The 24,132-nt window shown below is 38.0% G+C and overlaps 6 protein-coding genes and 2 long non-coding RNA genes across 8 annotated transcripts; 5 read left to right on the top strand and 3 right to left on the bottom strand.

Moving 5' to 3' along the window:
* The first annotated feature begins 477 nt into the window (after window positions 1–477).
* Window positions 478–1,211, top strand: LOC118434773. The gene is made up of 3 exons (XR_004834232.1): window positions 478–585; window positions 657–725; window positions 818–1,211. It is a non-coding gene; the product is annotated as an uncharacterized LOC118434773 (long non-coding RNA).
* An 18-nt stretch (window positions 1,212–1,229) lies between these two features.
* On the bottom strand, window positions 1,230–2,639 carry LOC118434757. Its single transcript, XM_035848938.1, has 2 exons — window positions 2,214–2,639; window positions 1,230–2,068 (listed from the first exon to the last, which is right to left on the bottom strand). The coding sequence occupies exons 1-2, from the start codon at window positions 2,582–2,584 to the stop codon at window positions 1,315–1,317; spliced, it is 1,125 nt and encodes a 374-aa protein (XP_035704831.1). The 5' UTR covers window positions 2,585–2,639; the 3' UTR covers window positions 1,230–1,314.
* A 1,412-nt stretch (window positions 2,640–4,051) lies between these two features.
* Window positions 4,052–7,783, top strand: LOC118433532 (platelet-derived growth factor receptor beta-like). The gene is made up of 10 exons (XM_035845527.1): window positions 4,052–4,292; window positions 4,373–4,714; window positions 4,787–5,131; window positions 5,471–6,040; window positions 6,114–6,338; window positions 6,411–6,540; window positions 6,623–6,734; window positions 6,830–6,952; window positions 7,021–7,232; window positions 7,296–7,783. The coding sequence occupies exons 1-10, from the start codon at window positions 4,091–4,093 to the stop codon at window positions 7,453–7,455; spliced, it is 2,421 nt and encodes an 806-aa protein (XP_035701420.1). The 5' UTR covers window positions 4,052–4,090; the 3' UTR covers window positions 7,456–7,783.
* A 366-nt stretch (window positions 7,784–8,149) lies between these two features.
* On the top strand, window positions 8,150–10,448 carry LOC118434104. The gene is made up of 3 exons (XM_035846900.1): window positions 8,150–8,507; window positions 8,595–8,755; window positions 8,971–10,448. The coding sequence occupies exons 1-3, from the start codon at window positions 8,267–8,269 to the stop codon at window positions 10,207–10,209; spliced, it is 1,641 nt and encodes a 546-aa protein (XP_035702793.1). The 5' UTR covers window positions 8,150–8,266; the 3' UTR covers window positions 10,210–10,448.
* A 616-nt stretch (window positions 10,449–11,064) lies between these two features.
* Window positions 11,065–12,913, top strand: LOC118434129. The gene is made up of 3 exons (XM_035846921.1): window positions 11,065–11,334; window positions 11,414–11,574; window positions 11,644–12,913. The coding sequence occupies exons 1-3, from the start codon at window positions 11,091–11,093 to the stop codon at window positions 12,829–12,831; spliced, it is 1,593 nt and encodes a 530-aa protein (XP_035702814.1). The 5' UTR covers window positions 11,065–11,090; the 3' UTR covers window positions 12,832–12,913.
* Window positions 12,914–16,388: 3,475 nt separating this feature from the next.
* Window positions 16,389–18,263, top strand: LOC118439025. Its single transcript, XM_035860053.1, has 2 exons — window positions 16,389–17,120; window positions 17,345–18,263. The coding sequence occupies exons 1-2, from the start codon at window positions 16,619–16,621 to the stop codon at window positions 18,118–18,120; spliced, it is 1,278 nt and encodes a 425-aa protein (XP_035715946.1). The 5' UTR covers window positions 16,389–16,618; the 3' UTR covers window positions 18,121–18,263.
* A 276-nt stretch (window positions 18,264–18,539) lies between these two features.
* LOC110841844 lies at window positions 18,540–19,223 on the bottom strand. Its single transcript, XR_002547257.2, has 3 exons — window positions 19,110–19,223; window positions 18,881–19,034; window positions 18,540–18,802 (listed from the first exon to the last, which is right to left on the bottom strand). It is a non-coding gene; the product is annotated as an uncharacterized LOC110841844 (long non-coding RNA).
* Window positions 19,224–19,695: 472 nt separating this feature from the next.
* On the bottom strand, window positions 19,696–23,823 carry LOC110862306. The gene is made up of 6 exons (XM_022111526.2): window positions 23,672–23,823; window positions 23,459–23,546; window positions 22,496–23,374; window positions 22,312–22,425; window positions 21,914–22,249; window positions 19,696–21,825 (listed from the first exon to the last, which is right to left on the bottom strand). Exons 1-6 carry the CDS (start codon window positions 23,753–23,755, stop codon window positions 19,880–19,882), a joined length of 3,447 nt encoding a protein of 1,148 aa, XP_021967218.1. The 5' UTR covers window positions 23,756–23,823; the 3' UTR covers window positions 19,696–19,879.
* Window positions 23,824–24,132: the final 309 nt, after the last annotated feature.

The raw sequence follows: 24,132 nt of genomic DNA, 5'->3' as shown, positions 1-24,132 counted from the left end.
TATGATCGAGTCTATTTTTATCAGAATTTGAGGTAGTTGTGTAAATAAAATTGGTGAATATTTTATTCACTCATTAAATAAACATCCCGAATTGTCTGCCAGTGTCCGAGAACGGATTCGTCATTATTTGTTCTCTGGACTGATAAAGAGTCAAATGCCCCATTTCCTCTGCAACGATGTTGATTATATCTGATAATCACAGCTTATGGCATGGGTTTTGATAAGCATAGGTGGTCTTATGTAATATAGTCATAAACTATGTCAACATATGTATGCTCAACAAAAATCAGATATTAGTTAGCAAATCTAAATCATGAAATACAAAATAAAATACTGAAGTGTTTTGTATGGAGTGTAAGGCACACCAACTGTATTGACGTTCAAAATTTATGTCGTCACGAACACAATAGATGCACATTATATGAACAAAACTAAAAATAATAGTAATAATTGCCTCATTGTATTTATTAGTTGTAGCACTCGTACGTACATAAGTTGAACCCTGGATGTACATACACCATGCAAGAAACAAATTATTGCATAGTATTGTCATGGCAACGGGTGTCGTGTGGTTGTTTATTGTTGGTATGTAACGTCTTTTAAACTACATACATTATTATTTTTTCACAATTATTATTTTCCATTTCCACATTTAGCAGCTGTCACAACGATGAACGCTCAATTTAAGAAACCTCGGTGTTTAACTCTGTGGGAGAAATGTTCGGGTAAGTTTTACACATACATATACATTTTATGATAAAATTTTTATCATTTTACATTAAAAATGGATGCATAAAATAAATTTGCACATTTCCAGAACGCTACCCACACTGGACAGTTTCTGAATGCGATGAGTATTTGGCACGAAGTTTTTCATGTCCGCGACCGAAATCTTTGAAGAGTGGTGCCCCCAAAAATGACTATGACTACGTCGCTGTGAGAGAGAACGTGGAGACGGAGAGGTCAGAGGAAGTGGGTGCGGTTAGGCGAAATTGACTGATTGTAATTAATCATGAATTAGCAACTTTTAATTAAAACTCTTCGTGATTATGTTTTTGCTCCCATTTTTGTAATTTGTTTAATTTGCGGGCCACATTTCTGACAAATTCATGTGCCTTGTCGCTAAATTAGCAAATAAGGAAGGCATCTGAAGATATCAAATGATTTATAATTTGTGACAAACTTCTAGTATTCAATGTATTTATTATAGATATGCATATAATAATCTTATGATTAAAAGTGATCCAGATTTATTTAAGCTTATGCTTTACCCTCTCTGTTCATACAGTAAATAGCTGTGAATTAATAGTGAATTTAATATTGTACTTGAATCTTAGTACTTATCATCACTGCAAGAATAGTACATGATAACAAAATGTACCCAATACTTGGGAGCATAGCTGCTCGTGAAGTTTGAGGCAAATCGATGTACCAAATTCCATCACGCCAAGTCGTACAATCGGCAACGACACACCCGTCTAGTCCCCTGTTAATCCCGCCAAATATATAAATACGATGCAGCTTTGGCACATAAACGGCGCTCGTCCATGCAAAAAATAATTCCGGGTTACCATTCGTGGGAAAATTGGCCACCGTTATAACCTTATTTTCAAGGGTGCTTGGGTCAAACTGAATTATCGTGTCTGTGTTATAACCCGCCGATATGTTTCCATATCCGCCAATGATATAAGCAAATTTTCCATCCCATACGGCCGCCGGCATTCCGAGCAATCTTGGAAATGTGGGAGGTCCATAGCTTGCCTGTCGCGTATTCAAGTTGACTTTTGCCACAGGATAAGTCGGCGCAATGTTGTCATCCTCATTTCCAAATATGAAGGCAAAACCGTCCCCGGAAGAAACTGCTGTCATGAACCAGTAAGCTTTTTGCAAATTTGCAATCCTGGAGGCTGTGAGATCGGTCATATTGAACAGAACGATGGCTTCTCTGTCATGATATCCGGCGAGAATATAAGCCGTGTTTGGCATATCTCCAGGAATTGAGACCATCTCGAGATTAGGTGCGGGAAGGTCTGCTACTTTGCTGGTAGTGTTGGCGACAGGGTCAAATCTAAATATTAAGCAAGAAGCATTTAAGGATACGTGCATACGCATACGTACTTAAATATGTTTGTGTATGTGATAGAAGAATTGTTCCTTAATAACCAATATGCATAATACAATTATATTGTTATGTAAATTCATTAAATTGTAACCTAAAAATTTCTGTCAATGAATGGTAATCGAGTGTTCCATTTTCATGCATAATTTCAATCATCCCGCCGTGAGTGTACATATTTCCGGAGGTATCGATCGACCCTGACATTTCGAAAACGGGCAGAGGCAGCTCGCCAATTTGGGCGATGGTATCGGAGGAGATTGTGTATTTGTAGATCTCTGACGACTGCGGAGTGTCGATGCTGTAACCTCCCAAAATATAAATCGAGTCGTTGCCATCATAAACAGCGCAACTTCCGTGTTTCGCTTTGGGAAGCTTCACTTTGGACTCCACTGCGACGAACTGGGATTTCACCAAGGAAGTCGAGATGATAAATATTATGAAGAAAGAGAGAAAATAATGCTCCATGGCTGATAAGTTAATTCGTAATTTATTCGTGTTGTTAGTTACAGGTGGATCTCAATAACAATGAATCGAGTTAATTAGTTAAAGCAATGGTTCTCATTGATATATAAGCATAAACTATGTGACATTCTTATCTCGATGTTAACAATCTCGATGCCCTCCAAACGAGAGTGATAATGACATGGATGAATAATTTCGTGGAAATGGAAACGATAACGGGATTATGTCAAGTATGGGTAGATATTCAAGTAAAAACTAAGTAAAATGTTATTATTTTATTCACACACATTTTTTTGGACTATCATCGTATTTTATTATGATGATAAATGATGTATCTACTTATAAAATTAATTAAATTCCGGATAAGCTGAATTGCGTATGACTCCGGGGATTAACTTTCGAGTAAAGCATAAATAAAATTTTTATACTACGTAGTTTACTTTGAAATTGGTTATCTAGATTATTATAATAAATATCTAGTTTAATCTGTGTAATAATTCCGCAAACAAATTAATCAGTAGCACGCTGGAATTTCTCACTGGATGATAAATTATTTTAATTTTTTGGCAATTATTGTTACCCTTTGAGAATAAATCACGGCAAAATTGATAAAGCTGGATAATGATACATTATGTATCTAATTTTAGAGTATCCATATTTTTCAAGGCTGAGTTGATACACATAAATTGTAAATACGGTTAAAATAGTAACAATTCATAGTCCCCAATGTGGGAGCTAACCTGATTTAAGTTCACATTTTTAAGCGCATGCACATTTTGATAAGTACGATGAAGTTATATAAATAGTCGCTTTTACCCAACCTAGCAGGATTATCTACAATTTAAATAAATAAATAAATATTATTTCTAAATTGGACTTCCCAGTTTGTCCACCATTTTTAGACACTCGGTTCTATTGGGATAAATCATATCATAGTGGAGTGGGATAAACGTTTAAAATAAAAATTTCCGAATATGTATGTTTAGCTATGTGTAAATATTTACATACAATTTGTATACGTTACATGTTGTTGTGTTGCACAACAGGGAATAACATTTGATTATGTACGTGAATAAACTCTTCTTCTGTCCTTCATCTCCATCCCCATATTACCTCATTAAGCAAATATCTACATACTTACTCCGACGTTAAGAAGTTTATTTGCAAAAAAAAACCTTAACACAAAGTGTTTCCAACATGACAAGAGAAAATTTGACAACTATCTACATATGTCTTCACCGTATCCTTAGTAAATATGTATGTACCCACTATACATTGACAGACCGAAATATTGTATGACTATAACTCGTATTTATGTAAATGGAAGTAAAAATGCCATTATATAACAAGATATTGCTCATGATCAATCAATATGTGCATAATTCCTAAATGAGGACACGTACGTGGTTGTGTCGCAGGTTATTGTGAAGTCATACATATCTTCACAACATTGTTTTCCCTATTTTCGATCAATCCGTACTTTTTTTATGACAAAGTTCATTAATTAATATGTTGACTACAAAGAACCGACTCTTCCTCGAACAAGAAACCAACTTTCTCACAATCTCAATTATTATAGTCTTAATTCCCCACTCGGTTTGTGCCTCAGAAAAAAATGCGACAACAATACTGGCAGAGCATATTCACGCCGAGGACGTCGTTTGGCCCACCACCGTTGAATTCCGCGTCTCCAAGCAATTTTATGGCCAAGGTAAATACGTCCTGTCCTGATCATAAATATGTAAATCACATTGATACAGACATATCATACAAAATGTATGCAAATGTCAGGACCTAGTTATTTTGGCAACGCTTCACTCGAAAACTGTACCACAGTTGCGCAACTGTTACCCGCCGAGTTTCAAACATTCAACTACATCGAAGTGATTCCGGGAAATTGTATCAAGATCTACCCAAGTCATGACTGCTTCGATTTTGGAAACATTCAGTCCTGGAAACGGATTCGTCTCACAGACATCAAACAACACTGGAACCTCCTCCCGAGCCAAACACCGGTTCGATCGGTGCGATATTGTTTTTCCGACTGTCCCCCCAGCTTTTCTCAAGAGGAGCTAGAAAACGAAAAGGCAGGCTTGGTTTTGGCAACTTTTTACGAAAACCGGGATTTTGAAGGTCATTTGAAATAACGCCAAATTCTTCATAAACCGGTGTACACATTTGTGTTACTGTTACATATCTTCACAGGAATTGGGCTGCCCCTCAACTTGTCTGGGTGCACAGTGGTCCCACTTTCATTAAAGAGACGGATATCGTCTCTAAGAATGCATCAAGATTGCGTTGTCATTTACACGAGCAGAGATTGTAACGGGCATGACGATCACAGAATGATTCGTGCCCCACCTGCAAATCAGGGCAGCTTGGATACTTGGAATCATGGATTGGACCGGCGAGCAGTCACAATTAGTTCATGCTTGTACTACTGTCTGAATTCCACGATGCGAAAGGCATTTCCGTCCGGAAAACTGGACACTGGTCCAACATCAGAGGACGGGGGTGAGGTCGTAATATATGATGAACCACATTTTTATGGTGAGCATGTTTACTTACTGAAGACGATGGCAAGCATAATTACGTAAAGCTTGTGGTACTGGTACATGCATATTTGTTATAAGGATGGGGACTTTAATTGATATAGTTCATTTAGTAACTTCGTTGCATATAATTTGTCTAAAAATTTAACTCGAAAAATCAGCTTAGAGACTGCATACACGGGGAAATACGTCTTTAAAGATATATTTCATCAAAGTTTGCAACATATTGGCATCAATATTTACTTTGCAAAATTTTACAGATACAGTGAACATTATAGTGAATTATACCTCATTGTAAACACGCCAATGTAAAATAACATGTACATATCTATTTTAGGAAATTTTATAAAAGTTCGTCTCGACTCTTGCATCACACTTCCCATCGAATGGAACGGTGTGGCCAACTCAATCGACACAATGAACGAAGATTGTCTCCTCCTCTACGAGGACGTTGATTGCCTCGAACAACTCGGAACTCATCTCCGACTAGATTCCACAAATCTTGCCGAACATAAAGAACTCAAATTGGGCAAATTCAACCTAAAATTACGATCACTGCAATCCTGCTCCGAAGAGAAGAGCACGATTAAAAGGCACAAAGACTTGTTTGAGACTGCAAATCAAGAGGAAAATTCGGTCCTGGTACAAATTTTAATACCGATCGCTGCCGTCTTCCTCATCACAGCAACACTGCTTTTCTCCATCTTATTTTACATCGCTAAGCGAAGAAAACAACGCAAAAAGCAAAGTGTGTATCAAACTGAAAGAATTGCTTTGCAGGAGGAAACCAACAAGTTTTTACAAGGATATGAATCAAAAAGTAAAAGTAATGAAGATTCGTCAAGTATCGTGCTCAGCTCGCCGTACGATACACATTATGAAATTGCAAAAAATCGGATTGATATCGGTGCTTAATTTTTAAAAAGGCATATCCTAAAAAGAATGATAAGTAGGTCAAGATTTGTTTAATTTTTCGGCAGATTTTAAGATAGTCTTGGGCTCTGGACAGTTTGGAATCGTCTTTAAGGGAAGGTTCACAAATTCCGTGGGAATATTGATGGATGTTGCCGTTAAAACTGTCAAGTCTGACGCGAGTATTGAGTATCTTAAAGCTCTGCTGAAGGAGACGAAGGTTATGATTTACATCGGAAAGCACCCAAACATTGCTGAATTTGTTGGTTGTTGCACCAAAAACCTGGAAAAAGGTAGATATATATTTTTTGCGTGTATGTCACGCGATAAAATTGTGTTTAAAAATATTTGAATTCAATTTCCAGGGAGATTTCTCATATTAATGAAGCTTTATCCGGTGGGTTCTCTTGAAACTTATTTAAACGAGAATAGGGATTCATTTACGGAATCAGGGATACAAAGCGACAATAAATTGTCCTCAACGGATGATCCTACGTAAGCTGCTTAAGAAGTTCGAATTAATTAAATTCAACTACCCAAAATAATTCAGAAACTAAACCAAAATTTCTTAATTAAGCTATACGAAAATGGAACTGCTTAAGCATGATTCCACAACCTTCAACACACAACGTCTTATCCAATGGTGCCTAGGTATTGCGGAGGGAATGGAATTTTTAGCCTATAAAAAGGTACATATTCAGAATTTACTATCAAGCGAAATATGCACTTGCAGCCAATTATTTAGGTCCAAATCATGTATGTTTATGTATGCACATATATTCAGGTAATCCATGGTGATCTGGCAACCAGAAATGTCCTCCTTGATGACAACTTAACTCCCAAGATATCCGACTTTGGTCTCTCTGTCCAGCTCCACCAGTATTACGAATACATTAAGAACAAAAATGTGAGGCAGGATAATATATACATTTTATTCTTATTACACCAATTAAACTTTAATTTATTTTTGTTCAGACTCCACTCCCGTGGAGATGGCTCGCGATAGAGTGCTTAAACAGTTCAATTTTTTCTACCCATTCTGACGTTTGGTCGTACGGAGTGACCATGTGGGAAATTTTTACCCTTGGAAGCGTCCCGTATGAAGGGCTGTCCTGGGGACAAGAGTTTACTCAAAGTTTGGAGCAAGAAATGAGATTGGAAAACCCAATTAATGCTTCTAATGATTGGTTTGGATTTCTTTTCAGAATTTTAGTTGTTTCTTAATAACCAAGTGGTTTTGAAATATATAGTTGCAGAATGATGAACGACTGCTGGAAACAAGTGCCAAAGGAGAGGTGTTCATTCACCGAGCTGAAATGTCGCCTGCAGTCAATCCTTCATTGTGAAGACACATCCACTGACATTGGACCGAATGCATGTCTGTATGTTGGTGTCGAAGCGATAAGCTAATAAGCAGCCAAACTTCACTTTAGCAGAAATAATCATTCATTAATTTGAACGCTAATTTGAGCGATCACATATCATACTTAACTCCGACTATTAAATAACACCGAAATGAGAGAAACAAATATACGCATATGTATAATCTGATCCCTACGTAACTCAAGCGATATCTACACCACTCTTTAATAGTATAGTATGTAGATATATTGTATTATATTTATTTATATACGCATGTACACTTAGAAACTATATGTATGCGTTTTGTATGGGCATACATTTATTTATAAAATTCGTAGAATTAAAGTTTAAGTCGTAGAATTTATTGTCATGCCTACATATTTATGAGGAGTTGGGCCAGGACATAATTAAACGCCTCCCAATCCGACTTTTTCACTTGCAAAAAATTTGTAATTGTTGTGATGATAGCTTTGATAAGGGTAAACGTCATTTACTACAAATGCCAACACAAATTATTGCATAATTCCATATTTAAACGTCTGTGATTTCAGTGAATAATGCGACAGATGCAAAACCAGAAGTCACAGACGTACTCCAGAACTGTAATAATGGATTCTGTTTGGCTGACGTGTAATCAAGAAAAATCTGATTCCAAACTCATCATGAAACCGGATTTCTCATGAGCGACATATGATTTTAACAAATCACAAATTTTCACGACACCGACTGAATGATAAACTCAGATGTTTGCATCCCTTTTTGTGTACAAAATGCAATCAAATTATGCGTAAATCTGGACTTACTTAACGCGAAAAAATCAACACCACTGCAGTTCAGTCATAGACAAAGCACATACCTCATGACATTCCCACATCAAATTCCATCAATTGCATTGGCAATTGGAATAATTTCTGTCGTATTCATTTTCGAAATTCCAGTCTTCCCAGATCAAAGAGATTCCAATAAAGTTTCCGAGTTGTCGAAATTTATCCTCTGCACGGGATCATGTCTCCTTCTTCTCAGGGAATGGAAGTCTCAGAAAAAAACAACTCCCAACTTTTCCAACGTCACGGGTGGTGGTCATCGGTACTTAGGTCTTGGTAAGTCAACAATATAAAAATATTAGAATTTCCATCCGGAAAGTGACTTCAAATTGATAACTCTTACAAATTTACTGTACATTACAGCCTTCTTCCTCTTCTACGAAACATTCCTCGCGTACCGACTGGTCAACCAGTTTCTGTACGTATTCATTGCACCCGATTGTTTTGGAACAATGCCTGTCCTTGAAGTTATTGTGCAGATGTGTCTCGCCATGGGGCTGATGGAATCCTTGTATAATAAGCAGGTACGGAATCATTTAGATTGTAATTCAAATTACAGTCCACGACTCATAAGAGTAAAATTTTGAAATTTGGTACACAGTTTTACCGATTTATGAATACACCAATTCTACACGTCATGTTTCGAAGTCTTGTCTGTGACTTCGTCAATTACTTTAAAAAGTCAATAAAACTATGAACATTAATACAGTCGCAATCCTTTTAAATTTTCCCAATTTAGAAATACCTGCCGAATTCTTGCTCAACGTCTTATTACACGTGGAGCATCGTGGGGGCTACGTCTCTCTGCCTCGCCTTCCACCACATCGTCGACGAAGTAATTTTGACCCAGATCGAGAGTTCCATACTGAATAAAACTGGCGTAGATTTTCTACACGAATATCCAATCCAATCATGGTCGCTACATGTCCCTCAACTTTTCCAAAAGAGGGTGATGTGTCTCCAATATGATGCATATCGAGAAACAGCCCATTACATTATTCACCTGCTTCCCGTCGGTGCAGAGTTCTACTTCCTCTCGGCATTCTTCTGCGCAAACAAGTGGCAAGAATTGGGTTATAACAATGAGAAAGAAAAAGGTAGAAAATCATCGCCGGATTTAATTTTGAATCATATTTCAAACACATGTCCAAAACAAATAGTGCTACGAAGTCGATCAAACTCAGTTCCAAGTCGGCCTCTGAAATTGGCGAGTCCACAAACAACGTCTGCGCAAGTATTGGAAATAGAAATGGTCAGCAATGAACCCAAGCCATGCAAAAAGGCATCCTTACCCTTTAAAATCACCACTCTCGTAACTTGTGTAACGATAGGCATCTTTTTACTGGTAACGATATCGCTATTCTGTGCCCTTATAAGACGACAGAATTACCTTGAAGCCATAACATCGTTTGTCGCTCAACATTTCATCTTACAAGCGACAATATTGTCCCTGGAAATTTTCTTATTTCTGTTAAAGCTTAGAAATTGCGGTTCAGCAACAAATCCGTCTCATCATGCCCACGATTTGGACAAGCTTCTCTTGATTTGTCCTCTACTTCCGCTAGGTATCATTATCACACTCCGCTTGCTCCCTGATATCATCGGGATTCCGATAAATTTTGAGGGCCCTCTGGTGGGAAACGCTTGGAAAGCTTGCAGCATATTTTTGGGTCTGTTCCTTTGGGGTCAGGTGGCATTTCAAGCCTTCTTCATTTCTCAGCTGCTAAATACGCCGAAACAGCGGATTTGTAAAGATAAATTGGTGAAGTTTGCAATGTTAGTATTATTCCTGCTCAATTTCGGAGTTTGGTTGAGCTGGACATTGGAAGTGAAGCAGGTTGCGATATGTGGCAGGTCTCGACAGATATTCGGAGATTTAAATTGGGCAATCTTAGTGTTTTCTACAGTTCCATTCATTCTTTTCTGTTTTGGACATTCCGCGGCTAGTTTCTTTGATTTGTACATTTCGATAAGATAGTTGTAAAGGATTGGTAGTGAGTTGATCACATTTGTACCCGGCCAGGGCATTTATTTCATGCCCTCTTAATTTTTGGGCATTTGAGTTTATGTCCTCATAAGTCCAACGTGTATGAAATTTATATATGTACAGATATATGGAGTATGCCTAAAATTCCGGGCATTTATTTAATCATAGCACTGAATATACATACTTGTAAGACTTTTGAAATAAATTTTATATATGTTTAGATTAATAAATACGCACATTCATATATTTTTAATCACTGGTTTTGCATTGAATATGCTTTGACAATGAAAATGAGATGCAGGGTTGGTCGTGTGAAATTCCATCTATTTTGTGAGACTCCATTACTGATACTATATACATAGTCATATTGAGATCACGTTGCATTTTCGGAGATTTACCTACACATATGCATTTCAGAATCTCACAAGTAATTTAGTATTTCGACATGAAATTTATTATATTCATTTTACCCGAATTGGTCATGAGTTTACTTATATAACACAAAAAATAATCCTGACGTGACTGAACATCTGTGACAGACACGTACATATCATCAATATCCATAAATTCTCAGAAAAGAACAAGAGTTGTTTCAAATAAAAAAAAACTTGTCAATTCAATGAATAGAAAAAAAACTGGCGCGATAAAGGCTATGGTAATTCTTGAACGATAATCCAACATGATTATGTTAAATATGTGAATTATAATTAGGTGAATGTATTTTAATTGAACTTCCTCGCTAATACTGAATCATGTATCGCCAATTGGCATAAATATTATACAACTTTATTTAATTACAATAAAATTTACCTCATACTATGTACTCGCACCAGTTTTCATAAGAATGTGAGCGAATCCATACGCAAAACTTGATGTCATTCCCTCATCAAATCCCATCACTTGCTCTGGCAATTGGGACAATTTCTGTCCTATTTGTTTTTGAGGTCCCACTTTTCTCGGAAGAACGGGATTCCAATGGCATCTCGGAATATTCCAAGTTCATTTTTTGTACGATTTCGTGTATTCTCCTTGCCAGGGAATGGAAGAATCAGAAAAAGAACACGGGATTCCGCTCGGACCGTGTTGAAGGTGGAGGTCACAGATATCTCGGTCTTGGTGAGTTGACTTTATGCCGATGTCCATGTCTCCATTTATTTACGCTCATAAAAAATTATTAAAATGTGTCTCATTTCAGCATTTTTCTGCTGCTACGAGACTTTCCTTGGGTACGAATTGATAAATCATTTCCGCTACATTTTCGTCGCCCCAGACTGTTTCGAATGTATTACAATTTTTGAAATCCTTGTCCAAATGTGCCTCGCCTTGGGTCTCATGGAGGCGTTGTATAACAAAGAGGTAATTTACATAAGCCACAAATTAATAGTTATCAGTAAATACAAATTTCCATTATTTAAATTGACGTAGAAATACATCCCAAGCAACAATTCACTCTCGTACTACACTTGGAGCATCGTGGGCGCCACCTCCCTCAGCCTCGCTTTCCATCACGTCATGGAAGAAATAATTTTAACCCAGATTGAAATTTGTGTCAGGAAGAGGATCCTAAGAAACCTTGAGTATCCAATCCAATCATGGGCCGAATATGTCCCAAAACTTTTTAAAAAGAGGGTGAAATGTTTCCAATACGACGCATTCCATGAACAAGCAGACTTCATTATTCACCTACTTCCGGTGGGGCCGGAATTTTACTTCCTCTCTGCATTCTTCTGCGCCAACAAGTGGCACAGGTTGGAGGTCAAAGACTGTTCCGAAGAAATAATTACAGGTGAATCAACCAATGTCACGAGAAAAGGAATGACGCGTCTTCGTCGAGCAAATTCCATGCCATCATTCACTCCATTGGAAACCCTCGTGACGAAACAATCCCTCGAAATAGAAGGCCTCCGCCATAAAAAGGCATCCCCCTCCTTCAAACTAACCATAATCATGTCGTGTATTGCAGTCAGCGTTTTTACGGTTGGGTCGATATCTATATTTTATGTCTTGATGCATCAAGCGGAACACATGTCGGCGGTTATAACATATATCGTGCAACAATTTATTTTCAATATCGCAATTTTGTCCATAGAAATATTAATTTTTGTAACCAAACTGAACGGCAGGGGCCAAAGTGACCCGACTCATGGAGGTCATCACGAGTTGGACAAGTTGCTTCTGATTTGTCCCCTTCTTCAACTTGGGATCCTTGTCACCCTGCGCGTTCTTCCGAATATAATTGGAATCCCGTTTACGGTGAAGGGACCCCTTGTTGGACACCTTTGGACATGTATCGACATATTTTTGGCCTTTCTCCTCTGGGGAGAGGCAGCATTTCAGGCCTTCTTTATTTCACAGCTGCACGACACCCCGAAAAAGCTGATTCGTAAAGATAAGTGGGTCAAGTTGTCCATGTTGCTGCTATTTTTGCTGAATTTCGGGGTTTGGTTGAGTTGGACGCTGCACGCTAAACAGATTTCTTTACATGGTAGATCGATGCAGATTTTTGGAGAGATTACGTGGATCGTCATAGTCTTTTGTACAGTGCCTTTTGTTCTTTTCTGCTTTGGGCATTCGGCAGCGAGTTTTTTAGACCTGTATATTTCTATGAATTAATCCATGTATAAACGCGTATATGCAGGAGAAATTGTAATTTATTAGTTTCAGTGAAATAAACTGTTTGAATCGTCGTCACAAAGTTATGCAATGTCCGCTAACTACAATGTAAGTACATAATTTTGGGAAACAAATATTGCTTTAAGGAATATTTTTCTAGACGCACTTTCGCACGAAAAATACGACATGCATAGCAATGGGATAGCAATTTACATATTTACTAACAAATTTGTTTCATTAATACCGGATTAAAAACAATTTGGCAAAGTTAACCATTGGTATTTTTTAACATGACTTTAAACAGCTCGTGTAAACCTTTTAAAAGATGAATTTTTTTTTGTTGTTTTGATTTTATATGCAACTTAGAAAAAAACCTCAAACTTTTTGAACTCAAACCTGATTTTCGAACCTGATTTTCGCAGCTGTAGGGTCTATCTATGAGTTAGCCCACTTCTTCAAAGTGTGCATAATTACAAAAATTATTTATGGGGAATAAATGATGCTGTTATAATCTAATATTTAAGTATATGCATTTACGTGCATGCATAGTAGATAAGCATACATATTACCGTCCCAAAACTAGATATTATCTAGTTTTGAGCGATTGGATAAGTACCATGCATACAGTGGCGGATAAAGCCAACTCGGGGCCCCTAGGTGGGATTTTTTGCGATATTCAACGGTATTTTAAATTCTTAACTACAGTGCATCAAACAATTGAGTTACAAGTGACAACGATTGACGTTTATTTAGTAACGATATGATGTCGTGTACTTAGAGGTTCTAAACTCCGCACGCGTTTGGATAAACTCATCGCACTTCCGCGTCGCCGATTTTTAAGAACACCGAAATTCAAATGTCAGAATTTTTTAGCGATTCGAAATGAGAGCCAAAAAATAAAACTCCCTGCATATTTTTTTCGAACTTTCTAATATATTTTACTGGAAACTGCAAGGTCTTACGAAGAAAATGAGCTAGGAAAATGAGCTACGACAGTGTACGATGTTTTTGACGCCCACAGAAATTTTTCGCCAAAAACGTTTTTGATGCCTACAAAATATACAATATACTGAAATATATGTACAAAAGCATATATGCACTTTCTATAGGCTTTTGCATCTTTCAAGTCTTTTAATTTCGCCGCGGTCGCGATTTTAGGCATTAAAAACTATTTTGGCGAAAAATTCATCTGGCTCTTCAAATGGCTCTCATTTCGAATTGCTAAAAAATTCTGACATTTGAATATCGGTGACCTTAAAACTCGGCGACGCGGAACTATTCGGCTGAGTTTACACAAATGAGTGTGGAGTTTAGAAGCTCTAAGTACACGGCATCATATCGTAGTTAAAAAAACTTCAACGTGCACTTAATTGTTTGATACTCAATTGTTTGTACACTGTAAATATGCTAGATTTTATAATATTTTGTTTCTGTTATTTTGTGTACTATGCATGTTTAGCAAGCATATTTTGTCAAGTTAATTAAATTATACGCTCCGACTTGATACGGAAAATGAATTTGCTTAAAAAGAACTCCGATTGGCGACATTTTTAATGTCTGGTAATGTTATCGAACTATTTTCATTTCTTAGAGAAAATATTCAGTTTTTTCTACGTTGCACCGCTCCCAGAAATAAAATTACGCCAGACAGTATCGCTTTAGAAATGACTGAAGTTATACAGTTACTTTTAATCCTAACCACTTATGACCATCGTCTCAATAATTCCCAATTCAAAGATCGGAATCACCATGAACTAGATTGAGACAACGATTAATATAAAGAGGCCAACATAATTTTTATTTGACAATTTCTACATGCGATTCCGCAAAATTTTCTCATACTTTAGTAGCTGGATAATAAATTTGGGGGCCCCTTGACAGATATGAGACTTTTTTCTAGCCAAATTTTGTTGAAATATAATTCTTGGCACATATTTATTTGTTATATTTCAAGAATATAAAAAAATCAGTTTTTGCTTACAAAAGGTCTCACCTCTGTCAAGGGGCCCCCACATTGATTCCTGCGAAAATTTTACGGAATCGCATGCAAAAATTGTTAGAACCCCAAGAAAGCACCTTCCAAGATTACATAATCCACAATGGAAATGACTCGGTTACGATTATAACCAGAATCGAAGAAATATATTTGAGTCTACCACTGACTGGTTATCAATTTATAATCGACCAGTGACAAATTTATTCCAAATCGGCAAAAATAATCGTAACCTAATTACCATCAACATATACACATAAATACTCAACTAACTACTTGTAGTTTCCCCAAACTATTTGTTATGCGAGTACTTAATAACCATTAACTTAATAATAATTTATCCGCAGTATCAGTGAATTTATTTTTCGAAATTCGTTGACCAAACTTAAGTATAGCAATATGTACACCACGCCGCACCCGGGGGCCCCCGCTGCGCGGGGGCCCCTATGTCACGCCTACCCCACATACCCTATTTATCCGCCACTGCATGCATATTATGGTATGGTATATATGTAAGCATGCACAAGTACATAATCTGTATGTAGATGCATAAGTAAGTATAAGCAACATACAGAAAACTACATTATTTTGAAACACAACCTATTTATTTACAAGATATGGAGTTGGACATTAAGTCGATTTAGCACACAATCTAATAATTAGATTATAGTGAGTTATAATTAAACCAATGCACTTATATGTACGTACATACGAAGGGTGCATGAATTTTACATTGTTATTCACAGAATACCTGTTATTTAACAAATTTAACACCTACCAAAATTTCGGGGAATAATAGTTCATATTTTGACATAATATACATATTTTCACAGTTGTTACATCACTTTTGCTATTTATAAAGCTATTGTGTCATAAAATACGAAGGGTTATTACACACTACTAAATTGTACATATCGAGTTATGTAAGGCGACCGAGTTATCCGTCCGTCCGAAGGCGCCTACATCTTTGAGCTCAGCTCTCAGATATTAACATCTAAACATCTAAATAATTTTTAGTCAAGGTAAGTTCGTAGGCTAACCTTGTAAGCCAAGAGGTCATGTTGGGAGTCAAATTAATATCATTTTGCAAGAACTGTCCAACGCGATAATTTAATTCGACTCGTATGGACAAGGTCGAAGGTAGAAAATTTCAAATTTTCGTTTTTGGTAGATACTGTTGCAGAATGTTTCGTGTATGGTTTTCAGCACTTCGATTCCGCTACTTCATTATATTTAAGGTTTCAGTTCACTTTTATGGCACCTTGTTTAGAAACGTGAATCAATTTTTCACTCTGGATTTGACAAGATTTGGCAAGACGAATAGTTATAAGATTTATCTAACAAGTTCTTGACCAATGGGATCTGCATAAATTTTGTATGCGCAATTGATTCTTGCTGTTCATTGAGCATTTATACAAGAGTGACGCATTTATATATTAAATAATTCAACACATAGGCATTCACAGTACATAAAATGAAACTTGTAAAATACAAAACTCCGATTTTGCCCAATTTAAATATTTCAATATTTACTGCTTCTGATTTCAAGTTTGTTAGTGTGTAGGGTACCAGTCACGTAAACAAAAAACACAGTTGTGTATGCATCCAAATTGGTCATTGAGATTCATACTTCGTCAGCGTAACTGATTGGCGTAATGGAGGTCGATGGTACTACTGACAAGTTGTACCAAATTCCATACTCGTTCATGGCTCGTTCCATGTTTGTTCTTACTGCTCTGAACCACAGATTAGCTGAATTTGCTAAACGCATGATTTTTTGCAAATTTTTCTCAAATGACTAAACCAATTATCGCGAATATCCATACTTATATGAAGTCAAAGATGGACAGGAAACGCAAGAAAATTAAGAAACCACACCAAAATCCTCCTGAACTTGACTTCGTATCTCCCAAATTATGGAAAGCGTTCGACCAATTTCTCAAAGTTTATAAAAACGTGGCGATATTGCCGTTTAAATTTCGTCTCGTAGAAAGAAAAGTATCCCGGATTCCAATTTCTAAAGGGAAGCATTTCGTCCAAAAGCTTGGTCCCATCTTCCTGGTCACACACACCTTGATCTGCGTAGTTATCCTCATCCAAAACGTGTTCAGGATTCCAGAGGAGGATGAATATTCACGCGAAAACGAAATATTCCGCATTGCCGAACGGTTTTGCTTGTTTTATTTCATCACAATAATTTCCGCCTTTACACAGTTCAATTACTTCGTGGCGTGGAGACCCCTTTGTCTTTGCAACATTATGAACTCAATTTCACCATTGCACAACAGAATAAAAGGTATTTACATATTTACAATAACTTAAGAATAACAACTGTATATCGTCACTGTAGATCAATAATGTGCCATATTGAAAATATAGTTACACATATGTAAAATGCTTCCAAAAATCGTAATACACTTCAATACAGTTTAGGGATATTATGGTTCCAACTGATTTTCAACTTGACACATTAAGGATTTACAGCAACGATATGTAACAATTATGTACATGCAATTCCAGCACTCGGTCAAATCAACTACAAACAAACCTCGAATAAACTGTTGGAACTGGTCGTGTCAACTTTCGTCAAATACATTCTCTTCATCCTCCCCGTCATAGTGCCAGGCTTTATGTGGCTTCACCTCGACCCAATGCGCACCCCGTTACAAATTTTGATAAACTCTGAAAATTTCATTCCCAATTTTTTCTCCATTTTCCTTCGAGCCACAGTTTTGACGCTATTGTGGACAGAACTTTTAAAAGTGGTTTCAGGTATTTTCACCTTGGCTTTAATCGTGATGGACGGATTCACATCCGGGATGAGACAATTGCGTCAAGTTCAACGGATCAGAGGTACTTCACCAATGAGAATAATGCGATTGTACTCACAGCTGCAGCTTTCGAATCAGTATCTCAATCAAACTTTGTGCTATTATACAATCCCGCCATTAATATTTTTCGGGGTTGGACTCGTGACTCTGACAAATTACGGGACCGTTCGCCTCCACGATGTGCTTCCCCTGTCACTTTATTTCATCCTCCCGTTAACCAGCTTTCTTGGGGGAGTCTTTGTCGTGGTAGTGTTGCCACTAGCGAGCAAAGTTTATGAAACGGCGTCTGATTTTATATCGTTTTTGAGAGGACGGTGCATCTCGCGGTATGAGAGGAGATTGTTTTATTCCATTAAAGTAATTGGGATACAGTCTGGACCATTCCATATGTTGGATAAGCCAAGCGTGGTGACCATAAGCAAAAGTGTGGTGGATTATACGATTCATTTGTTGTTAACGTTTTAAGAAATTTTGGTGCAATTTTTTGGTGAAATTTCTTTTTATATAAATTTTACGAATGTAAAAATTATTAGTACTTTCTGTGTATGCATTCACATATGAAAAAAATGTATGACACAAAGTTTATCGCAGGTACATGTTATATAAATAATCGGTGTGCTAGTTGATAAATAAACAAAAGAAAATTGAAATTGAAAATTAATACAGCATTTCTATTTGTGTATTTATTTTCTGTGCAAGGTTACGTTTTCGCTTACGTGTTTATTTATCATTTAAATACCTTCTACTCATTTTCTTAATTTCGATGTATATAGTTTTCTCAAAAATTGGCTAAATTTTTCAATCGGTTTTTATCAATGGTACGTAAGACCTACGCTTTTTCATTAAAGGCGTCGTCTTCTAGCGTTGATCAGATTACATAAGTATCATTTAAGAATTCCTTATTTTATTTATTTAAATGCTTCGTAATCAATAAAATTTGATAGCTAAACTCCGTAACAAGCTTGCGTTGCATCACAACTAAATCGATTATTAAGACAGTAGCACCTGCACCCGTTAATTGTGTTTGGGTCATCAAGGTCTGCAGTGAACTCGCCGCTGCAAACGAGACGGTTTCGAAATCTGGCTTCGCATTCTAATTTACAGTTCAAGTCGTCCGATCTCGAAGGATTTGAGTTGGAACAGCTTCCTAAAAATTAGAAAATATGAATTTCCAACTGCATGATTTTCATTAAACAATTAACAAATATAAGCAATTATTACGTACCAATAGTGACAAAAAATAGTAAAATCAACAAGTAATAGAACCCCGTCGTCTTCATTTTTAAGAAGTATTCTGTACTCTAATTGCTCAAATTTAAGATGATATTAACAGTGTCAGCATGACAGCAATTAGGCAACTGGTGTGATACATGAGGAGCCTGAAACATTAAATAATGTTCATGTACGTTGGACCTCCTTGCTAAAATAGATGTGACTACGTGAATGTTACTTACTTGGCAACCAAAGGGTTAGCTGGCATTCAACCATCTCCATGTGGGGGGTGGTAAATAACTACTTGTAATATTCCAGTCAATTTGAACACCACTTTGTCACAGATAAAGTCCGACATTCTTATGTAAGGATGCAATAAGCATTTGGACTTTCCAGCCATTAAATTGAGGCAGGTCATAATACCATGAACAAACGACATGTAATGGGCAATCTGCACAAGTTCAATGTACAATTGACTTATCGGAATGACTATAATATGCCAATCAAGCCACACATTTTTTACTTTATCAGAACAGTTACACAATGCGCGTCTGTTACAGTTGTCTAAATGTACAAAGGAATTTAACCGACAGGGAGGCGATATTAGATACATTTCGAATCCTACATATGTGACCCTGGGGGACGCGGAGTGTTCTTCGTTACATATGCTAATGGAAATCTTGGTTCATGAAACAAATTGGTAGTTTAAGATTTACGGATTTGAGACATGCAAGCATTATAATATTTCGCATTGTATAATGTATAATAGATTTTATTGAAAGCTTAATCCTATATTACACAAGTAATTCCAATAACGGTACGACAAACTGTGGTTTCATAAAAATGTATTTATTCGTTAAATTTCATTTGTAAGAGTCACAATCGTAGAATAAATTCAACCAAGACAACAGTTATTAAGTAATTTAACTTAATTTAGTTCATCAATAAAATCAAAATGATTAAAGTCGGAATTTAACATACGTGCATATTTACCTAAACGTGTTTATCTCTTCTACCTCGACGAAGTGCTAGAGTACTCCCTTGCATAATATTTCTCCAGATGCAAATCCCCAATCACACCCCCTTTGCTCAGATAATTCGCCTCATCGACGTAAACCCCACTTCCGACCAACTCCAAATCCACGTAGTCTGCATACACCTCCAGATCCGAAAAGGACGCGGTGTCACTGGCCAAAAAGAGCTGAAAGGTCCACAAAGTGTACGGACTCATTATGGAGTCACCAGCCGCAAACTTTTTATAAACCTCGTTCCTCCCCAGTCGCAAGTGAGTGTCGGGATCTCTCTCGAAATGGTAGGCTATCGTTATATTCGGTCCCGGAATTTGATAGCTCTCTCCCCCAAATTGATACCTCGAAACTCCCGAGTGGACCATTTCTACTTTGAAGTGCTTCAACAAGTCGTCCAGTTTTCCCTGCTCTCTTTTTACCTTGGATCTCAAGCTGATCTCCGCAATGACAAACTTTACAGCAGCAAACCCTTTCTTGACCCCATATTCACTGTTCGCTGTCAATGTGATGGGTGCTCCTTTGAGAAAATTTCGTATCTCGGCGCTCCACTCATCATTTTCCCAAACGTAAAAGGCTTGCCCAGAAGTAAACTTGGGGTCAAATTCCATTGTAATGAAATTTACATCTTCCTTAACGATGGCCAAGTCTTGTTTCAAAATGGAGATTTTTTCGCTTAATTTCGACACGAGAAAGCTGGAATTCTTATCCGTCAATTGCAAACTTTCCGGGAGGGTGAACTTGGCCAAGTATTTGTTCGCAAAGGGGAAGACCCATTGTTTAAAGGAGGTCATGAACTTATCATACTGCTCGATTAGCAGGTTGGATTTGCTCGCTTGGGCGACCAAATTGATCCAAGAAGCAGTCTCCAAGTCGGTAATATCCATAACGTCGTCCGAATTTATGGTCGTGATATAATCCATAAACTTACTTTGATCTTCATACTTTTTGATTAAAATATACAAGTCGATGAGATGGGTCATGGTCTGGTCGAGTTTGTCCACGCAGGTGAGAATGCTTTCCTCCATTGCTTGATCTTTGGTAAATTGCTTAATACGATTCTTATAATCGCGCAAACTTCCCTGCACTTTCCGCTGCGTGACACGCAGAGAAACTTCAGATTTGTCCTTATCTTGCGCCAAATTGTTGTAAAGTTGGGCCATTTCGTCATTCATTTTCGCCATGATGGGGATCATATCGCTGTTGATGGAGGATTTGTATACTCTTAAATTTTTGACGGCCTCTTGTGCCTTTTCCACTTCGCTGCCCAACTTTTCCAGGGTTTTATGCTCTTTCGCCAAAGCGTTATAATTATCGAGCCCATCTCTGAATTGTTTCGAGACAGCGGCGAAAGTTTTGATGGCTGGTCCTGCCAGGGTGCCCTGTGGCTCTAAAAAGGACGCAACTTGTTCAGCGAATTTTAAACCTGTCAAAAACTTATCGAAAGGCATCGAATCCTTCATTTTTTGGAGTCGTTTCTTGGCCTTTTCCACCTCGTCTTTCGCGTCCTCTTCCGCGTTGATGATGGAACTGAGGAGAAAGTCGGTGTTGTGTTTGAGCTCGGTCCGCACGGAGAGCAAGACAGGTCCAACGGTGTCCGAGATGAAGGAGAGGGCTTGGGAGATCTTTTGTTTGAAGGTCGAACTCATCGCGGCTCGACTCTTCTCTACGACCTTTTTCTCCTCGAGTTCGTTGAGCGTGGTCGTGATGACGCCGGCGTATCGGGCGAGGTCGAACACCATGTCGGTTTCACGGAGACGAGAAATAGTGGAGAGTGTGGAGGAGTACAGGGTCGCGAGGACTTTCTTCTCTTCCTTGACCCACGAGGGATTTGAGGCGTTTTTGGTGCTGGTGTAATTTGCAAAGGCTTCAAGCCGAGAGGCAAATGAGGTGAGGACGGATTCAATTCGGGCGTTTTGGTTTTCAGTACTGTCTGAAATTATTTAATATAATTATTGCAATGATTGATTAATTCATGATTTGTAAGACTCTTTTTTTAGGAAATATTGGGAAATTTTTACCTTGTAAATTCAATATCTTTTTCTGATATCCAACCAACTCGTAGGCATATGCTTTCCCACTGCGGTAAAACCAATCGGTCAAGACGTCACAGTTGATGTCAATGTCTGGTTCGGGCAGTTGGAGAAACGCATCTGCTTTCCAATCGCCTAAAAGTCTGTAGCCCTCGATGATTTGTTCAGTATGGGCTGGCTCTTGTTGGTTCGTGGTTGATACGTTCCACGTCCCCTTGGAACCGTCGGGTTGTCGCGTGTAGACTCCGTAGTTTACACAGTTGACCCAACTCCTCCCGTCATTCTCGCACTCGACGCGATCCCCTTGAAGTCCGCCCAGACCGGCTGAAAAAATTGTTGGTTATCATTTGGCATTCAGTAAATGACCATTAAAATAGTTAATTTACCTTCGCCAGCCCAGCCTGGATCCCCAGTGGAACCTTTCTGCATCGAAACAATGACTTCTGGGTCTTTTGGTGAGGGTGAAACTGTGTGAATTACTACATCACCCGGAAATCCTCCTACGCATCAAACAAGTAAAGCTAGTAATATTTGTTTAACTCATCCTCCTAATACGAATATTCCTCAAACCTTTGCCCCCTACGCCACCGTTCCCACCATTTCCACCCTTTGTTCCATCGTGTCCCAAAGTTCCTCTATTCGTGCACGAAGGAACGTTGTGATTGTTGTCCCAACAATGACTCGCCACGATGGAAGCTTTCTCCACATCCTGAAGTGTTTTGTCAGTCGCATCGTCCCCCTTCTTGCCTTCGCCTCCTTTCTCGCCTTGCTGTCCGTGTGATCCGTTGCCTCCGTTGACAGAAATGTAGAGAGGAAGTGGACTGACATGTTCGCCGCCGGATTGTTCCCAGTGTCCCACCACGCCGACAAAATATGCTCCCGGATTACCAGGCCTTCCAGCATAACCATCCTCTCCCTTGAACCCAAACAGTATTGAAGTTGAGGGTCGATTCACCTTCGCTGGCCAAGGAATCCCGTCTTCCCCATCAAACTTGAAATGGAATCCTGACATTATTTGGTCATCCCGAGTCAAATGCATGTCCCAAATCGGAGCGATTATTGAGACCTGCTTAAGCCCCAAAATTGTGAGATCTGAGTCGATAAAGAATTTCCTCGTGGCGAGAATCGAAATTGATTTGAGTTTCTTGGAGCAAGGATTCTTGACGGAGGTGCTGTTCACGTCGGTGAAGTCGGTCACTTTGATGTAATTTCCTCTCACGATAAGGCCGTCCTGGGCTTCGTTGCAAGCAATCTTTGGCCTGGGCCAGGCGGAATGGATCAGTTTCTTCTGGTCGAGACTTTGGTGAAAGTAAGGTTTGCACAGCTTTTCTTTGTGGACGTCGATATGCTCAGATTCCTCCAAATCATTGCACCAAGCGGTCATATCACTGGAAGAAAGTGATTCCAAGTGAAACCTACTTCCGGGTGAGAGTCGTCGCTCATTGTCATCTGAAAAGATAAATTTTAGAGTTTCAAAGTAAACTTCAAAATTTACATGTATCATTGCATTATTTATTAATGTTATTTAAATACTTTGCATTTGTTGGTCATGTCCGTTAGTTTCTTGTGTCGTAATTAATTCTCGTTGATGTCGAATTTGTGCACAATTTATATCAAGTATCTGCCGAGTCAAAATAAAACTACTCGATTATTCATGTAAAATTGAAAGCAAAATCGTAGCAAATTTTTAACAATTTCTATTAATAGAAACTTGAAAATTTGCTAAACTGGTATGTAAGTACTTACCAGTCTCGAAATTCCAAAGAGGAATACAATAAGGTGTAACTCGTTCCGAGATGTTCTTTTATCCAAACTCGTCCCGAGTCTCATTTTCCCCACTATGTATTTCACAGCTAACCAAAAAATGATACTCCACTAATTAAGCGACGATCCGTGTTATGGGGAGAACGTCAACTTTCTTACCCCCAAATCACGTAAGGGTACACTGTTCCGTGTCTTACACTTTAAGTGATTTGGGGGTAGGAAATTTACATAGCATTCTCCCCAAGACATGGAGAATCACTACACTAATCCTTATTTCTTAATGGCTGGATTTAGGGTGAATGACTTCGGGTGAGGTGACAAACTTTTTAACAACAAGAAGGCAGGTAGGACTAAACGGGGTGAAAACGCTGGACATTCCAAGGGTGATAAAATTCTGAGAATAATACTATTTGTGTTCTCACTGTCGGCTTAAACCACTACGA

The sequence above is a fragment of the Folsomia candida genome, unplaced genomic scaffold (assembly GCF_002217175.1).
Source record: "Folsomia candida strain VU population unplaced genomic scaffold, ASM221717v1 Fcan01_Sc001, whole genome shotgun sequence".
Classification (NCBI taxonomy): Eukaryota; Metazoa; Arthropoda; class Collembola; order Entomobryomorpha; family Isotomidae; genus Folsomia; species Folsomia candida.
The sequence above is the reverse complement of the archived record's forward strand: the minus strand, read 5'-3'. Positions and strand labels throughout refer to the sequence as shown.

What these genes read in the sequence shown, in the direction of transcription:
- LOC118434757 (XM_035848938.1), bottom strand. Translation starts at nt 2,584, where the DNA reads ATGGAGCATTATTTTCTCTCTTTCTTCATAATATTTATCATCTCGACT. An exon ending in TCATTGACAGAAATTTTTAG is followed by an intron (nt 2,069 to 2,213) that starts GTTACAATTTAA and finishes CTTAATATTTAG; the next exon opens with ATTTGACCCTGTCGCCAACA.
- LOC118433532 (XM_035845527.1), top strand. Translation starts at nt 4,091, where the DNA reads ATGTTGACTACAAAGAACCGACTCTTCCTCGAACAAGAAACCAACTTT. An exon ending in AATTTTTAGCCTATAAAAAG is followed by an intron (nt 6,735 to 6,829) that starts GTACATATTCAG and finishes ACATATATTCAG; the next exon opens with GTAATCCATGGTGATCTGGC. An exon ending in ATTAATGCTTCTAATGATTG is followed by an intron (nt 7,233 to 7,295) that starts GTTTGGATTTCT and finishes TGAAATATATAG; the next exon opens with TTGCAGAATGATGAACGACT.
- LOC118434104 (XM_035846900.1), top strand. Translation starts at nt 8,267, where the DNA reads ATGACATTCCCACATCAAATTCCATCAATTGCATTGGCAATTGGAATA. An exon ending in TCATCGGTACTTAGGTCTTG is followed by an intron (nt 8,508 to 8,594) that starts GTAAGTCAACAA and finishes TGTACATTACAG; the next exon opens with CCTTCTTCCTCTTCTACGAA. An exon ending in AATCCTTGTATAATAAGCAG is followed by an intron (nt 8,756 to 8,970) that starts GTACGGAATCAT and finishes TTCCCAATTTAG; the next exon opens with AAATACCTGCCGAATTCTTG.
- LOC118434129 (XM_035846921.1), top strand. Translation starts at nt 11,091, where the DNA reads ATGTCATTCCCTCATCAAATCCCATCACTTGCTCTGGCAATTGGGACA. An exon ending in TCACAGATATCTCGGTCTTG is followed by an intron (nt 11,335 to 11,413) that starts GTGAGTTGACTT and finishes GTCTCATTTCAG; the next exon opens with CATTTTTCTGCTGCTACGAG. An exon ending in AGGCGTTGTATAACAAAGAG is followed by an intron (nt 11,575 to 11,643) that starts GTAATTTACATA and finishes AAATTGACGTAG; the next exon opens with AAATACATCCCAAGCAACAA.
- LOC118439025 (XM_035860053.1), top strand. Translation starts at nt 16,619, where the DNA reads ATGACTAAACCAATTATCGCGAATATCCATACTTATATGAAGTCAAAG. An exon ending in ATTGCACAACAGAATAAAAG is followed by an intron (nt 17,121 to 17,344) that starts GTATTTACATAT and finishes ATGCAATTCCAG; the next exon opens with CACTCGGTCAAATCAACTAC.
- LOC110862306 (XM_022111526.2), bottom strand. Translation starts at nt 23,755, where the DNA reads ATGAGACTCGGGACGAGTTTGGATAAAAGAACATCTCGGAACGAGTTA. An exon ending in TCTTTGGAATTTCGAGACTG is followed by an intron (nt 23,547 to 23,671) that starts GTAAGTACTTAC and finishes TTGACTCGGCAG; the next exon opens with ATACTTGATATAAATTGTGC. An exon ending in ACATGACCAACAAATGCAAA is followed by an intron (nt 23,375 to 23,458) that starts GTATTTAAATAA and finishes TTATCTTTTCAG; the next exon opens with ATGACAATGAGCGACGACTC.